At 42.6% G+C, this 17,553-nt stretch overlaps 1 protein-coding gene across 1 annotated transcript; it reads right to left on the bottom strand.

Moving 5' to 3' along the window:
• Nucleotides 1–1,308: 1,308 nt before the first annotated feature.
• Nucleotides 1,309–17,105, bottom strand: LOC131781513 (uncharacterized). Its single transcript, XM_059098181.2, has 9 exons — nucleotides 16,939–17,105; nucleotides 10,563–14,625; nucleotides 9,967–10,144; nucleotides 9,256–9,541; nucleotides 8,545–8,795; nucleotides 7,605–7,833; nucleotides 5,472–6,745; nucleotides 3,872–4,990; nucleotides 1,309–3,116 (listed from the first exon to the last, which is right to left on the bottom strand). Exons 2-9 carry the CDS (start codon nucleotides 14,594–14,596, stop codon nucleotides 2,121–2,123), a joined length of 8,367 nt encoding a protein of 2,788 aa, XP_058954164.2. The 5' UTR covers nucleotides 14,597–14,625; nucleotides 16,939–17,105; the 3' UTR covers nucleotides 1,309–2,120.
• Nucleotides 17,106–17,553: the final 448 nt, after the last annotated feature.

The following is a 17,553-nucleotide window of genomic DNA, read 5'->3' as shown; positions in this document are numbered from 1 at the left end:
ACCTCTAAACAACAATGAATGAGTTGCTAGTAATCTTATTCTTGTGTTACGTGGAGATTTCTACGATCGCCACGAGGTAAACATTGTAAGTTGCAAAGTTGCTAGTTGGAATATATGGCGGAAGGTTGTTTTGACGCTCAGATAAACAATTTAGGAGATAGATCATCGCTTTTTCGCTGCTGTTTTATCAGAAATAGATTTGAGTTACAGTGATACAAGGAGAGCGAGAGTTTTTTTTTCAATTTTTTTTTCTACCGATAACCTTTTCTCGATGCGTAAAGTTTATTGTGAAATTGACTTCTCGCTTATTTATTCCGCAGAACAGCCGGATATCGAAGAATTCTTATTTGACAGTAAGGTCAAATCCTTTGTTGAACTACAACCAGGGACTTTTACCATATACTTTCATTTTTATGAAAACAGAACCAGGGACTTTTCCTTTTTATAACATAGTTTTTCATAACATTTTTAACACATTCTTGGGAAACCATGTCACTTCCTAAAATAATCTTACGTAAAAACAATAGTACATACATGTCTAACAATTAACTTGCGAGTTGTAGTTGATATGAAAGAAGCCTTAATCAACATCCACATACAGCTGATTATCTAATTGTTTTTGTGTAAAGCTACAAGATATTCATTAAAAACAAGACAGATTCATATCTTTATTGAATAATGATGCTAATTATAAAACCGGCGGCGCTCGTAGGTGCTAGGAAACGAATCCTTTGTTCTCATTAGCTACCCAAGCAGGCAAGATGGCCCCATCTTACCCGCTCAAGATTGCCCGCATTTATCCCGCGCAAGTAAAAAGAATTCGCGGAGTGGACCCTTAAAGTTCTTAACTTTTGGACAATGTCAGTGCTTGAGTCCCCAAAAGCAGCAGAAGACAGTCAAAACAAAGAAAACATAAACGACTCTCGTAGGTTCATTGTGCTATAAACACAGTTAGCTTTCTTCTCTGGCTTTCGAAATAAACAAGTAATTCTCGATCCATATTAGAGCAAAATCTTTGCGAACTAATAAATCCTTTATTTGCCAAGCTTGTTCGCTTAAGATGGCTAGATATTAGCCTCGTTTTTCCCCCCTTTTTTAAAAGCGCAGAAAGAGAACTCGGTCAATATCCAGCCATCTTGACCTCACGCTTGGTCACTAACGCATATATATAGGTCACGCCATGTGCGGGTAATTTGGTTGGTCTCTTCAGTCGCTATCTATAACGGAACAGACAGCAAGTGGCATAGCCAATCCGATTGCAGCAAGATTTATTCTAATACAGTATGGAGACCATTCAAAGTGCTAAAGCCTGTCAGAGGTTGCAACTGGGTCCCGGCATACGAACGTATATCCCTTGAATTGGCGTTAGGCGTTTAATTACAATTCTGGGGACAAAAAAGGCGGAGGGGGGGTTTGGCTACCGTTTGAGTTTTACTTCTAATGAAATGAATCGCTTTATTGTCCCATGGAAACTAATAGACAAGGAATGTTGTGACATGAACTTAACCCTTTGATGCCTAAGAGTGACCAACATCTAATTTCTCCTTCCAATATCGTTCCTGAATCACAAATTATTGTCACAGGAAGAAAGGATATGATCAACCACTTAAAATGCTCTTGATTGTTAAACAAATTCTCCTTCTCAGTAACCCAGGAAATGTGTAGAGAGTAGTATGGAGAATATGCATACTGATGTTAGAGTGTAAAGGGTCAAACTCGATTTTGCATGAATTAAAGGCCGGGGGAAGGAAACCTCGACAGCTCTATAGTTAAGGGGAAATACTTCTTCCACGTTCTTGAGATTTGGAAACAACCTCTCGCTGAATTTCCCACTACAAATTACAGCTACTTGTAGAGCCACACAAATCTATTCTTCTGAAGTCAAGCTAGCATCGCATTTCAAAGTAATTGCCATTGTTCTAAAGAGTAAGTCCTCAGTTATCAAGATCAGCCTTATCAAACGGGTGGCGTGTTTCTCTCGCTTTAGCACCTCAAGCTCTGAGAGACTTTTATCGCGTTATTTACACTCGCTATGAAAGGCGGAGCGACATAACTTACACATGCTTGTGGAGATAAAAAAAATCTGTCACTTAGGATAAAACAGTTCAGTGTCTTTTCCTTTATTCGGATAAATGCGAGGCCAAAGCAAAAGCAAAGGCCCAGATATCCCTCAATAGCTTCTCCACAGCTTCGCTATTACTCCAACTGTTGGGTAATCCAGCCTTGGTGACAACTTCCCATCGTGTCATAACTTTACTGAAGTCAGATACGTGTTTTGTGGGTCGAGAATACTCAGTAACTTCGTTCACACTGATACGAAGGGCTTTCCTAAACTCGCTTTGCATTGCTAAGTCTTCGCTCAGCTTGTATATCCGGGACTTTTTGTGTCGAATCAAGGCCACCTCCTTCCAAACTTCCGGTTTAACTACATAAGGACATCGGGAAGCCTGTGCGGAATGTTGAGGCTGCAAGGTATCACGGTACTGTTCATAAGCAGTTCCACGTATGTCCTCTGAGCGCAGTGCATGGCGGGTCTGTAATAAGAAACGGACATCAGTCTCGACTCCGTCTAGATCAGTGATGTCATGATCTTCGGGATTTTCCCGCCAAGACCTCTTCACATCTACCGCACACCAGCGCAGCTTGGGATACATGATTTCGAGAAAATTAAAAGCTCCATCTGTGAGAACACAGAATTCGTGATCCGTGTGTATTTCAACCAGGTAGGACTCTGAGCTTTTTTCCTCTAAAAACCCGCGCTGCATCAGAAAACCCATGATTTTCTCATGCGATGTAACGATTGTAAAGAAAGAGCTTCGAGAGGGTTTCCGGTTTGGTGCCTTTTTACCATCCTCCCCGACTTCGTTGTTCTTTCGCTTCTTAACTTTTCGACTTTTTAGAGTCTTGACGTACTTTTTGTCATTTCTAGGAGTGGTGGAGAGCACACTGGGTCGAGGTTTGTAACCACGTGACAGATTTGTTTGGAACACACTAACAGTTGGCGATTCTGTGTCCTCAGTAAATGATTTCGGAATATTTAAAACATAAATGCGTCCGAAGTGAACGGCGAACTCCATTTCACCGTGAATGGAAGGCACAAAATCCCTCTCTATCACCTGGAAAAATTGAAAAAAAAAGGAAGTGAAGGGAACAGTCTTAATTCATAGCCTACGAGGGGAAGGGGAGCTTAGAGAATTTTCTCTGTGTCACGATAAAAATTACCTGAAACCCCATAGGGCTCTAGAATAATTTTATGCGTTCCCCCTCCCCCATTGGCAGTTAATTGGCAGTCAATTTACTATATTTCCCCTTTATACTCTGTTAGCAACGACTGATCTCCCCCTATGTTGCCCCTGAAAACCATGTGAATCCCCAAAAATCCTCCAACTTCCCTCCCCCCCGACATCCCGCCAAATAACAATGACTGGTGTTGAATCTTTGAATCAAGGTCTTTAGGTTCAAAAATCAAATGTTCAACAGAAGGTGATGTAATGGAAAATGAGATGAAGAAAGGCCCAAAAACATTCAGGGAAATAATTATAATTTTTTATAATTTGTTTTTTAAAACAATGGCAAATATTTTATTCGTGGAATCATGCATTCGTAAAGCTCACAAGATTCGTCTCTGGTACGGAGATCTCCGTCGTTTCCCGGTATCAACCCGAGCCCCCAAAACTTTTAGATCACTGGCTAAAGCACTGCACGAAGATCTATAAAGTCTCTCGATATCAACCAGAGCGCCTTCAAAACTTTCAGATCAGTGTCCAAAGCACTGCACGAAGATCTGCGAAGTTTCCCGATATCAACCCGAGTGCCTTCAAAACTTTCAGAGCAACGTCTACAGCACTGTAACAGTCATCGTAATTCATACCTGAACTTGAGTGAGAAACTTCTCCTTAAAGCTTTGGAACTCATATCGGGTAAAGGCGGCTCCTATACGCCTAAGGTCAGATCTCGGATTTATCAGCATGGGCACGTACAAAGCCAGACTATCATGGGTGGGGTGGTGATTTCCGTAGTACGGCACCAAAGTGATGCGGTCATCGTCACTGAGAGAACCTTCTATCACCATCAGTTTGGCTTCCTTAACGAAGCAAACTGACATGATGGCAGCCCTATTACGCAAGGCTTGCGTTGCCATGGCATTCAGTGCTCGCTCTACTGACGCCACAGCAGACTCAGTACCAATAGCTTGAAGAACAAGACCAAATCCTGATCCGGGGAGACTGGGACGAATTGTTACTCTCGCACCAGTCTTTTTCGACAACTCATACGCGTTATGCCTTTCAGAGCCCGCCATGGCATATGACAGCTCCTCTGACAAGAAAATAACACGGTCGATTTCTGATGCACTGATTGTAAGAAGCACTTCAACGTCACCGTAAAGTGCCAACAGATGAAAAGCGCGTTGCATGTGCTCCTTGAGCAGGCGCAAGTGTTCTGCGTCCAGCAGTTCTGATAGTTTGGCCACGCCTAATAGTGACGCAAATGGTTGAGGAATTTCTGCTTCGAGGGTGGAGTTGTAAGCTTGGAAAAAAGTCAGCAGGATCTCACCGACTTCTTCATCACCGAGAGTGATTGGAACACTGGCCTCGTTTTCTGAGGATTCCAATGACGGTAAAGATGCAAGAACATCTCGCCACTCCTGGATAAGAACTATGTCGCTCACTTGTCCAGTTGAAATCTGTAAGCACCTTTCCCAAACACTTTCCATGTTGAAATTTTGCACCAAATTCTTGGAAGCGCAGAACATCAGCAACAAGAAAGTTAGCTCATTTGACTTAATCCCTGCCTCAACACCATGTCCTGCGAGCCCCGTCACATGACCCCAACTGAGGAGGAGACGGAGAACTGGCAAGAGACCTGGGTATGATCTTATGTAGCTGGATAACACAATAGCTTTGAGGAGACCTTCCCATGAGGCTGAGAGATCACCTGTTACTTTAACCAAGGGACCCCCATAATTGGACGGGTTCTGGCAAGAAATCACCTGAAGTCAAATACAGACAGCGTTATTAGACACAGTTATTTTCAGGGAGAGAATCTGGCAGAAAACTCTTAGCCATAGGGAAAAATTCTTAAAAAAGCGCTCATCTCGGAGTCTTCCACTGAGTTTCCATGTCATTTTCACGTAAACAAGCATTGTGGTCAATCTTTTTGTCTCCTTTTTTGAATGGAAGGGTAGCCTCTTTCCTTCTAGTAGATTATATACCAAGTTTTGGTGCAGAAAGGGAACATAGCAAAAGAAAAAAAAAGAAAAGTGGAATATGTGAATTCATTGAGTGCTCGAGAATTTAATCATTGATGATGATTGTATCGAGAATTTCCGCATGTATACAAGGTATCGCTACTCCGAGATGAGTTTGCTAGATCCTCAGATAAACGATATAGTTATAGGATGACAGAGGTCACAGCACACGCATTATTTAAGAGAAATAATCCACCTCCCTCAACTTCAAGACAGCACTTACCGGAACCTTAGCGGACTCCACCAGACGCGCATGCTTAAACAGCTTCTTCATGATTGGGTGTAATTTCGTCAATAAGGCGATCTGTTCCTCTCGATCCAATCCTTTTCGTCGCGCGATGCGCACAGAGTTTAGCACACAAAGATCAAGATCCGAATCTGTTCTGAAGAGAAGTGTCGCTGAAGAACCGAATAAAGCAAGACTCATTCCAGGAATTTCTCTAGCAATGAGATTCTTTTTCTGAAGTCTTTCTTCAAAACACGGCAAGAGAATTCTTCTGTCTTTCTCAAAGACCTTCAAAACGCTTTCATTAATCGACTCTACGATACTTGGAGACTCCTGTTCCTCAAATGCTCTTTCTGTTCTGATTGACAGCATAACGTCATCAACCAGCCACGGAAAGCTTAAGAACTGCTTTGAAGGGGTTCCATCCGGGCCATTTTCTGCTGCGTCGGTCGATTGCTTGTTGCTGTACGCCACGTAGTACCAGGCCGAGGCCTTTCTTCGCATTTCTTCGGAAATAACATCTTCGGCTCCTCGAATATCTTCGTTCACTTCGAACTCTCTGAAGAACCTTCTCCGAAAGCTTTCGCGTATTTTAGTGAGAATTTGCCCAACTAGGTCAGCAATCTCGACTTTTTCTCTTCCAAGACGAGAGTGTACTTTAAGAAAACAGCCTGAGAGCAGCTCGGCTTCTGTCTCAATTCCGTAGAGGTTCATCAGCGTTTGAAGCTGGTTGGAGTATTCCTCATACAGCTCCTTTGCTTCGTCTTGGTACCTCTGGAAATGGGGCACTAATAAAGCGGAGTCGATGTGTGGTTTCTTTCGTGGAACCTCTCTCCCTATACTGTCTTTAAATGCTCTGCACTCCCGATATAGCTTTCCCAAAACCTTGTCTGAAGGGTAGCTGGGTTTGTCGGATTTCATCATGAAATCAGGAAACTTTAAGACTTTCGCCTCTTTGGGCATTTCGGGCCATTCCCCCGTCTTTGGAGCGTCAACTGCTAATGAATGAAGCTCAGCTAATTTAAGACATAGTGACGATTCGACCCCTCCCTCGTCACAATCGGCATGTGCTTTATGTGCGTTGTCAATCACACCAAGCTGGTCAAACCGGATATACTCGGCTACAAATTCGGTCATGTGATGTATTTGAATTGGTCCGTGGACTATTTTTTTAGGGGGTGCTTCGTAATTCATTGGTGGAAAAAGTTTTCTCTTTGGCAAAAGCTCTTTATTCCAGCAGACAAAGTACAGGTCGCCATCGAGATCTCCACCTGACAAGAAGAAAGTAATGATTACAATTTGAAGACATCCTTACCGGTGGCATTAACGCTTTCAGCCCTAAGATCTCCACAGTAATTTTCCTCACCGTCTACCAGACAATTCTTATGATGTTAGTTCGGAGAATGTGTTATTAGATCAACGGATAATCCCCTAATGAATATTGTTCTTCATTATCGTCACTTTTCTCTTGATATTGTATTGATATTGTCATGAGGAATTCCGGCTTTGGTCACTCATGCGAATTAAAGGTTAAGCATGAAAGCGTGAGCTTACAGAGTCCAGAGAAAGAGCAGAGAAAGAGCGCCTTAATAAAGATCATTAATATAAACTACACACCCAGAAGTGAATAGAGCTTTTCCCGCATGCTGATTGGTTAGTTCTGAAGTAAATAGCAGGAACTTTTCACCGAAGGGTAGCCAAAGAGACAAAATCGCAAATCAAGCGTTTAATTTCCGACCATTGACTAGTCTGCCGCCGAAAAGAAGTAGACTAATAAAAGAACTTGATTGAATCCTTATGTGTTTTTTATATTCTACCCCTGAGTGGAGGTTAAGAGTACCTATTCAACCAAAAAAATTAAAGTTCCGTTTGACCTAAATCCTTTGGGTGCACTGCTGTATATCTCCTCACGCATGCTCATATTAAGAGAAAATTTGTAAACACAAAGACATCGTCATTCCATGCTCTGTTCATGCGCAATGGCGACAGCGGTATTGGTGGTGAGTCGTGCGTAAGTCAAGAAGGAGAAAAATTGTGAATGACCAGTTTTTTTTCGTCACTCTTTTGCCTTTGATGAAACCTGGTGATCAATACTAAAGGATCAGAAATAATTACTAACATCAGTAATACCTGCCATTTCACTCGATTGAGGGCGTGGTCCATGATTAGGAAACACGACGCAGTCCACCAAATGAACGAGTGGAGCCGCGTATACTGCGGTCAGCTGTCTGACATCTCCGGGATGGAGACAAGGATTTCTTGTTATCACTACTGGTCCTCTGAGGATATGCTTTTTTGATTTACTGAATTCTCCTTCGTGATCAGGGTCATTGGAAGTCGCTGAATACTGTGCAAATACCTGGAGAGATATTAGTTTGAGAAGAAATGTTAGAGTTCGTAGACAAACGTAACTTAAGCAGTAATGGCAAAAAAGAAAAAAATGGAAAAAATCCATTGAGCATCGAAAGGGATTCGGGACTACACTCGTTTCGCTTTACTTCGCAGTGTTATAGGTTTAGATAACTTGGTCACTCGCGTTTTTTCGCGCTTCAATAAATTTGTATGTTTTTTGCCATGAGCTCTAGATAGATAGATAAATTTGTTTATACACGATAAAATCCTTCAGGACAATCTAAGGGTACAAAATGTTTCATTCTGCCGACTAAACTAACTAATAATTGATACGGTATTAATATCGTTAATTAATTGATTAATAATTAACTAATAATTAATATAGTATTATAAGAATAAAAACCAATCATATCATTAAAGCCGCTTTTCTAGGATGCCGTGTCTCATTCAAAAGTTATAATGACGCACTTTCATTTTGAATTCGCGAAAGGAAACAGTCGATCAGAATCCATGGGAAAGGCTGTTCCAACTATTCTTCAACGAATCACCCTTATACGAAAAACTTATCCTCAAATAGTTGGTTTATTTCACTTTCTTCTGAATGGCCGTTGTAATTAGGATGGTTTTGGTCTTACGACAAACAATTTATTTACACTGAACATTAACAAAAAGTAACAACAGCGGAAATAATCACAGATCAAACTATTCATCTTCTAACCTCGCCTGGCTTTAAGGTCCCCGTCTCATCCATGACACCTATCATAAGTCGAGCCTCCGCTGGTGGAAGGAGAATGCGGGCTCGACTAAGCAGATTTTGCATTCGCTCTTTGTACAGTGCTACCAACAAAGACTTAAAAAAGGGTTCAGTAGTCAGTTGTATTCCAGCTTGAGACAGGCTCGTGTAAGCGATGCCAGTTTTGGCCCCCGAAGTCATCTGCTGAGAAGCCAGCTGTTCGTTTACAAGCATTCCTTAAAATCAAATATAATCAGGTTACTCACAACAAAGAGGCTAGAACAGAGAGTCTGGTAATTAGTCTTTCCCAGGTTCTTTGCTTCTCAAGTTTCAGAGGTGATGCTACCTCGGCTCCGCAGAATTGCTTTGGTAAGTGCTGAATTAGAGGAAAACTGGGTCTAGTACACAAAGTCGAGGCTAATCATTAACTTCTTGGAGAAAAAAAAAGATAAAAAAGCGAAATATTTAATGTTCAAACATTTCTTTTGTAATTAAGTCCCATTGCACAATTAGGAACCATTTTTAGCAGGAAGAAAAGCCAAACAATGCAAGTTAAAACACAAAAGAAACTAAGTATGCTTCATGATGATTCAGATTTCGGCCTCGACCTGCTGTGCTCGACCCAGTTTCCCAAAATTTCCTCACGTTCACACATGGCGACGTCTATTGAAACAGATCGATTATTTACGTTCTCACCTGCCAATCGGTCCAACATATCACGCTGTAATTTCATGAATACATCATCCGGGATACCGAGATTCGACAAAAGAATAATCAACTGGTGATTCAAGAAAACGGCCTGGGGACGAGAGGTCTGTAGCACTTCAATCCGTCGATGGGAGCTTTCAAACTTGTGCATGCTCGGGCGGAAGACCGCTATGTTGTCTGGAAGCCTGGGATCAAGTGTTAGAACTCCTTTACATCCAGCAAAGCGAACTTGGATTGCGGAAGGCAAAAAGGTCTTGGCTATCTTCTTGGCGACCTGCCAAGGAGAAGAAGTGCAAAGGTTATCAAGCGTGGAGAGACTAAATCAATGTTAATGACGCTGAGAAAACACACAATTGATGGCAAGCTCAAGGAAAAAGGCCCTGTTAAGCGTAAAGTTGGTTCAGGCAGGAGCCCATTACTATGTAATGGTCATTCTTTAGTGTTGATTAGTGCAGCCTTACACAACATGAGTTCACTCGCGATCGACACGCGTGCGCAATACAGTGGAGTGACTTCTCGTCTACATAAACATGATGACAGTAGCAGAAATCACTGGTTCTCAAAATGATATTTCTGACATTCTTGTTATAAATCGAAATAACTATACCTAAAGCGACCGCATTAGTTTCAAGTCTTTTTACCTCTAACAACCACTGCAACTACTGATAGTGATTCTGTTCTCTGAGTTCACATCCTTACCTGGCGAGCAAGAGATTCCGAAATTCTTCCCACACCATCGGAGAAGCAGTAGCTACCATCCAGTGTTTTAATGTCGTTATCCATTTCCCAATCGGTCCCTTCACTGAGGTCGATACCAACTGCGTCCATGGATGTCGAAAAGCACTGACCCATTCGCGCCATGAATGTGGCAACACAGCTAAGGATAGATGGGAAACTTGTTGAGAATTTAAAGGTAAATGATTGGCGCTCACTCGCCACGTGAGTTATCACGCAATAGCCTATCCCGTTTTCGGATCAATGTTAGTATCTAAGCAACTGTGTACCTACCCCTCCCCTGGCACAACTACAGTCAACCAGTAACAAGTTAGGGTCAATGCTGGGTTAGGGGAAAGGCAGGTGCGCAGCTACTGAAATTGATCCCCGTTTTCCATGGCATGCACGAACTTCTCACTAGGAGTAACACTGCTATTTTTAGATCTAAATGCTCCATTACGAGTAACCTCCCCCCCCCCCCCCCAACCCTTTGGCATTAAGTCAGGTTTTCCTGATTTCGATCGTTTTTAGATGTCCATCAAAACCTCACATGTCCATAAACATTTTTTCGATCTTAGTACCTTATTCTAGAAAAGTCTCCCATCCAATTTCTTATCTCCTCTGGCTGAGGACTGGGACGAACAAACCAGCAGCCGTGATTGCGCAACTGACTATTGGAAGATCCCAAAAAAAGGAATCTATCCCCGCCTGCGATCACTCCGCTGTCCAAGATCCGCCTCAAACGTTCTAAAATGTTATCAATGGCTCCAGCTGCGGATGAGAGCCTCGAGAAGTCTTCATCACGAAAGTTCACACACAAAAACTGGTCTGTGTTGTAATTGCGAAGGACACGATTTTTGGACATGATCTCTGGTGTGTAGTAAAGGAGCCTTGTGGGTGTAATCACCATCCGTTTTATCATGGCGCACTGATCGGGTAGCAGTTGCTTTGGGAATCCCCCTAGATTCAAATTTGTTTCGTTCAGCAAGGCTTCGAGTCGGGCCTCTGGATCGCAGAATAAATTCCGATGGAGAGCCGTGCCAAGTCTTTCCAAGGCAGACAATGTTGTTTTTTCAGGTTTGCTTCCAAGCAAAGTGGCGAACTTGGTCGTGATTCTACCCCTGGCGAATGGGAAGGAACTCAGAACACATTGTGCGGCGTATTTGACGACAAAAGGTAACTCCTTGGAAATGTTCACCTCTGGTAATCGTCTCACAGATTTGCGCATAGAAACAAAGAACGACTTCTTGTCATATCTAGCAATGCTTTTAAGTACCTCTTTGACATGTTGCCATTCACTCGCCTTAAAGGTAAAGTTGTAGGCGAAGCACAAACCAAAAGCTTCCCCGCTGTCTCCGATTTCTGTAACACGCTCCCAATTCACCACGTCGTCAATTCGCGCGAGATCCGAACTCGTCAAAAGAGCTTCGGTATCATCTTCGGACTTCACTTGAGTACTTTCGGCACTACTGCGGTTGACTCCGGAAGTCGTTTGATCATCTTCGGAATCGCTCGAGTACTCGCTGGAGAAGCCACGATCGTCATCAAAATCAAAGTCGTAGTCGTTCTCATCGAAGTACCAATCTTCAAAGTCGTTTTCTTCGTCATCCTGCTCTTTCTTGATTAAATTCTTCGCTCTATAGATGCGTGGAGGATGCCTCAGGGAGATTATTACCTCTTGAGACGAAGATGAGCTCCGTTTGTCCACCAATACAAATTCTCTCAGTTCGCTGTAACGTATTTGCAGCTTGTACAGATCTGCCTTCCATTTACTGAATGGATTAGCCATTGTAAAACAGATCAACAATGTTCGCAGATCATGCTGAAACGCAACGCGAATGTTTTCCATCCGTCTGGTGGAGTTGAAAGGCCAGTGAATACAGAAATGCGCTCGATTCCAAAAGTACCCCAGATTGATGGCTTCTGCTTTGATGACAAGCACCTGTTTGGAATACTTTTGACTCTGTGAGGGCTCATCTCGACATAACCAGTGCTTCTCCGTTTCAGATCGATACGCTTTGGGACGCGAACACCACGACTGAACGATATGAGTGAAGAATTTTTCTTTTTTGCGGAAAATTTGGTCTTCACAAGGCTCTAACTGTAGGCGAAGAATGACTGAGTGACTTTGGTCCCAAGTGCTCTCCTCCTCGCCTGCTGAACTCTCAGAATCTTTAACAACTTCAGAGGTTTCTGGCGCCAAGGACTTCAAATCAAAATATCTCTCGAAGTATTCTGTCAGTTGGCTAACTTCCTTGTTGTTGTTTCTATCTGTGACAACATTGAAAATAGCGATACGTACATTTGGAACACGCTTCTTTCTTCTCTTTCTGGGTCCTCCTGATGCGAGACTTTCTCCTCGTTCATGGATGGTCATTGCTTCGACACTGTATTCATTTTCCACGTCATCATCCTCTTCCTCAGCTTGTGGTTCCTCTTCTGTGCATGCCATGCTCGGTGGTTCAACTAGATGTGACCGTTGGCTCAAGTCTGGTTTCTTCATCTCACAACCGAATGACTCTGCCTGTAATCGTGCTGTGAAATATTGTTGCAACCTCATTGCGCGTTCCATGTTGTTTTCCATTTCGATAGCATCGAACGCGTTCGTTTGCTCTTTGCAATCACTGCAGATGACGACAAACCGGCTGTCGGGTCTGCGAGATGCTCGCCCGCGACTCTGCACTATTCCCCGTACAGTCAGTGCGCTGTCAAAGCGGATGACCAGGTTACACACTGGTACGTCCAGTCCCTCCTCTAAAACGCTCGTGCTGACAAGTAATTTAACTTCCCCAGATCGTAACTTCTTGAGGATTTCCTCTTGTTCTCCTCTCCAGTCCATTCCATCGCTTCCCCGCCCATGACCGACAAGGAAGGCTGGGTTCAATTTTTCGCAAATTTCAGTTTCTTTCCGTAGCCGTTCACAGAGCTTGTGGGCAGTCCTCCTCATTTTGACAAAAATGATCCCTCTGGAAGTTTCGTCTTTTTCAACTCGAAGAATAAAATTTTCAAGTTCCTTGGTGAGGTGTTGATACCTGTCGCTGAGTGCGAAAAAGCTTGAAACTCGTCTGAGGTCTTTGATCGACGATTCTAGAACCTTTAGCGCATTTAAGGAACCAACGAGCTTCTTCTTGAGCCGTTCCAAAGGGGATGTGGCCATTCGAAGCTGTTTAATGCACTCTTCAAGACACTCCACAGCATACTCGTTCCCCAAGATGTTGTTCACTTCAATCACACTGAGCATGTGCATGGCATGTTCCCCAAGCGCCAAGCCCTTTACGCGGCTCTTGTCACCATAGCAACGTTCAATCAACTTACGCAAAGCACCGCGGTAGTTGTGTTTTAGAACTTGCAACTTGTCAAGCGCTCGCGGACATTTGGCTTCACATTCGATAAGCTCTTTCAAGGAGTTGAGGTACAACTCCACGTTTGATTCAAATACTGTTTGCTTGGTGTTAAGAGGAACCATCTGATATTCTGTATCCGGTCGGTTCCAGTACACCTCTAGGTCTGTAGACCGAGAAGGCATGCGCCCACATGCGGATAGGTTCGACAGAAGTTCCTCCAACTTTTTCGACGTAGCCTGGAGTGTATCGGCACCTGCTGGAGAGGCAGTCAGCGCCAGCACTAGAGGCTTAAACCTGTTACTTGTGACCCTGTAGAAATCTCTCATGACCTGATTGTAGCAATGATTTCCAAGGCAATGATGGGCCTCGTCGAAAACGAGAACAGAAATATCAGACATGCGCACCACCACAGGATCACTGGCCATAAGGTTTAACAAAATCTGGTGGGTCAAAACCAGGAGATCGATTTTATTCTCTGCCAGCGCCTGAACGGTGGCTATCCAACGCGACTTATCGCCCGGGAAACGTCCAACATCTCCCGCTAATATCTCCACTCTGAGATCTGGAACTTGGGACTTGATGTAGTCACTCTGTTGGTACACAAGTGGTATGCGGTCCACCAAGAACACCATCAATTTGTTTGGGTTTAGTTTCTTCATACAGCTCAGCACCATGGCTGCAATTAAAGTCTTGCCCGAGCCCGTGGGAAGGTAGACCAGCGTGTTTCCGCGCAAGGCTTTCAGAAACATTTCTTGTTGATATCCGCGCGGGATCTGCTTCGTAAAAGACAAGACTTGCTCCGTAGTTAGGCCGTTCCGTACATCGCAATAAATCAACGGCTCTGAAGGAGTTTCATTCTGTTCAATAGCATCTGGAAGTTGTAGCTGAGAAATATTAACAACCTCAAGGCCATACCGCAAAAGTTTGTCTTTAATGTGCTTCAATCTTTTCCCTCTGATTTCCTCATACCCCTTTTTGAAATATACGTTTTCAATCTTGAAACAAATCAGGGTGTTTTCGTGTACAATGCTGACTGTACCCACGTAATCATTGCACTGTTTGCAAAGAATTTTGTAAGGAGAAAAAGAGGCTTTTTTAGCGTCAGGGTTTGGAATCTTTCTAAGTGTTTTGTAGGCTTCTTCTTCCTTCTCTTTCTTAATGGCCATATGCGTCGCTGATGGAGGAACTGTAGCTAACATTAAAATATCCACGGTAGCCAGCCCTGTGTTGCAGTGACCGCAGTACAGGGTAAGGCAACCCCTGTAAGCCATTGAATAAGTGGCACACGTCAAAGAAATTTCTGCGAAAGTTTCAAAAATTGTAAATGAGTTTGACTTACTGCTAGCTTTAAAAGTCCAGTCATTATTTATTGCTGGGGAGAGGGGGGGGGGAAGATCCAAAGGAGTTTGGTTTTATTATGACAAAATTTACCCGACCCCCTTCCCCATAAGGCTCTCTTACATTCTTTTGAGTTCGGTCACTAGCAGGTACTTGGGGGTCAACTTTCTATGGTCACCTCTTCACACTCTGTTGGTGACGACTGTACTCTCCCCATTACCCCTGAATACCATGTTATCCCTCCTAAAATCTCTCAACTCCCCCCCCCCCCAATTTCTCAGGCGATGGTGGATGACTGATCCCTTATCCCAGGATAATACAAAGTAAGGCAAAACTGAGGTCAATGAGGTCTACCACCTGGGAGAGGGGTGGGTGGGGGATGGGGTGTACTTGCGTCAATTTTTGCCGGGTTCCTATTATATTCAATACAATACGGTCATGAAAATGCGACCCCATTCAGTGTCACATCCCCATTAAACTATCACTGAGAAGTACCCCCCCCATTCCCCCGCCCCCCAGTCTAACGACAAGACAAGTGGTAACCAAAAATTGACAAGGCACATTTTTTAATACCTGAAACTGAGCAGAGACCGATTTTCAAGAAGGCGTGTTTACGATGAAGATCGCAAAGGATATCGAGATCGAAGATAAATACAAAAATTAATTTTGAAATGACCAAAATTGGAAAAAATAAGAAATACCATGCTCCCTTCCTGAAGCAAACTCTAGGACAAAATTGAAATATTTTTGTTAGAATATTTTATCAAGTAGAGCTGTCTTTCAAAAAGGTCATATGAATGAGAAAAAAGGTCCTAACAAAAGAGCCAACAAGTTGTTTATTGAGTTTATGAGAGGGTTGGTACGACTAGAGAGACGAAGGTCGAGCTCTGCTAAAAAATATTCTCCTTACGTAAGCTTCACGTTTCATATCTTGCATCAGCTGCATACCTCATACCTGTCTCCAAGCTTAATTTTACCTGAGAGCTATAAAGCTTTGCTGAATCGTTTATTATTTATTCCTGATTGAAATTCGTTAATTGGCTGGCTTCCTTCGATTCGTCAAATTTACTTTAAGTGTAGGTCATGTAAGTAAGTAAGTAATTAATTAAGTAACGACTTTATTTAGAGAAGCTAACACATGACATTATAACTGATAAACTAGTGGCCCTCTGAGCTGAAATATCAACCGAGTAATCATAAAATAGCTAAGAGTAGCAAAAAGTATTAATGTCAATCGCTCTATAAAATAACTAAGAATAATCCAAAGAATGAATATTAATCACAAAAACATCTATCGTCTGCAGTTAAAAATATACACAAAAACGAATTCAAAACATCTAGATATCACTATTTACAACACTATGCTAAGAAATGTATTGTTTTGAAAACCGCAAACGGGAGGACCGCTTGTCACTTCTTATTCAAAATTTGATAATTTGTATTAGCTAAGTTTCTTCGATTCGTTAAATTTAACAAAATGTCAGGACTGCCGGTCACCCCTGACCGACTGACCATAAAGCGTATGTTAGCTCGGCGTATTTTTAAGTCTAATTCTCGGGAAGAGTAAAACAAGTCTTTGCTCGAAAACCATTTCATTTTGTCTTACTTCCTGATATATGTTTATTCTGATATTCATTGTATGAAACTCAACACCATCAAGTTTTCGATCGTCCATGCAAATGCCGTAAATAATATTCAGCTTTTAAGGAACCGAATGTTTTGCTGTACTGGGTCGTTATAGAAACGAATCTCTGATCGACTCGGTTGCTTATAACTGTGCCTGATCACGTTCTCGTTTATTAAAGTTATCGATGTGTTCCGGTGGGAAAGTGAGTTACAGTGCTCGTGCATGCATTAATATGAAACTCTAAATCCACATAATCTCTGTTGGTTACGGTTTTTGCTCCTGGAAAAGTTTATAAATTTATCCTAAAAGTTTCAAATCGTTCTTTTTAACTATTTTCATCCACCCTTAGGCATCCCTGTTCAGTATTGGGTTTACGTGGCCCATTTTGCTTTGTTTGTGTCTAAGCAAGCTATTACGCTATCGATCGTTTCCTCCGAGGCAAAACTCTCTTGATCGCGTTAATATTCCCCAACTCTAAGAAAATTTCCCCGGATTAAAATCTACTGTATTACTGATATACTTAGCTTCCACTTGCAGATTGGACAAGAAATCGAAATCAACTTTGTTGCTAACAACAACTAACTGCTTAATGATTTAAGAACGCCGAGAAATACCGAGTGTATTTCACCAAGCATGTGCAAATCCTACCTTGAATTTGCTCGCAACTTTTTGTCTTGCTTAAACACCGCGCCAGTTTCTCCCAGACATCTCGACAGTCCTTACACCAGTCCAACTTTCACATGGTGTCTTGGATCAAAGCTTGGAGAGGAATCGATGTTACAAATTTTAAAGGAAACCGATCAAATTCCTTTTAAAACTTTCCGAGAAAACGAAAATGCTCGGATTTCTCTTCCGGGAAAAATCGCATAAATTAGCATAAGGGCTTCCCGAAGGTACTGGGAAGGAAAAAAAAGCTCGAAAATTTAAGCAGAATAAAACATTATTTCAAGTTCATTTTACCAATATCTTTAAGTTGATTTTAAAAAAAAAAATTTGTCAATATTGTTTAAAAACACTATGGAACAGTCACTACTATCGTTCACTGCCTATGGGAGGAGGGGTGGGGGTTCGGCGGACAAAGCTTTTAGGATAGAACAGGGAGGGGATCAGCCATCGCTGAAAGGGGAGGGTATAGAAAATTGACTGCCAATGAGGGGGGGGGGGGGGGCTGGGGTCAGTAGAGTACTACAGCGCCGCATGGGAAGATCAGGCGAATTTCCTTCTGACACAACTAAAACACTCCGTCCCCCCCCCCCCTCAGAC

Source organism: Pocillopora verrucosa, chromosome 11 (assembly GCF_036669915.1).
Source record: "Pocillopora verrucosa isolate sample1 chromosome 11, ASM3666991v2, whole genome shotgun sequence".
NCBI lineage: Eukaryota > Metazoa > Cnidaria > Anthozoa > Scleractinia > Pocilloporidae > Pocillopora > Pocillopora verrucosa.
The sequence above is the reverse complement of the archived record's forward strand: the minus strand, read 5'-3'. Positions and strand labels throughout refer to the sequence as shown.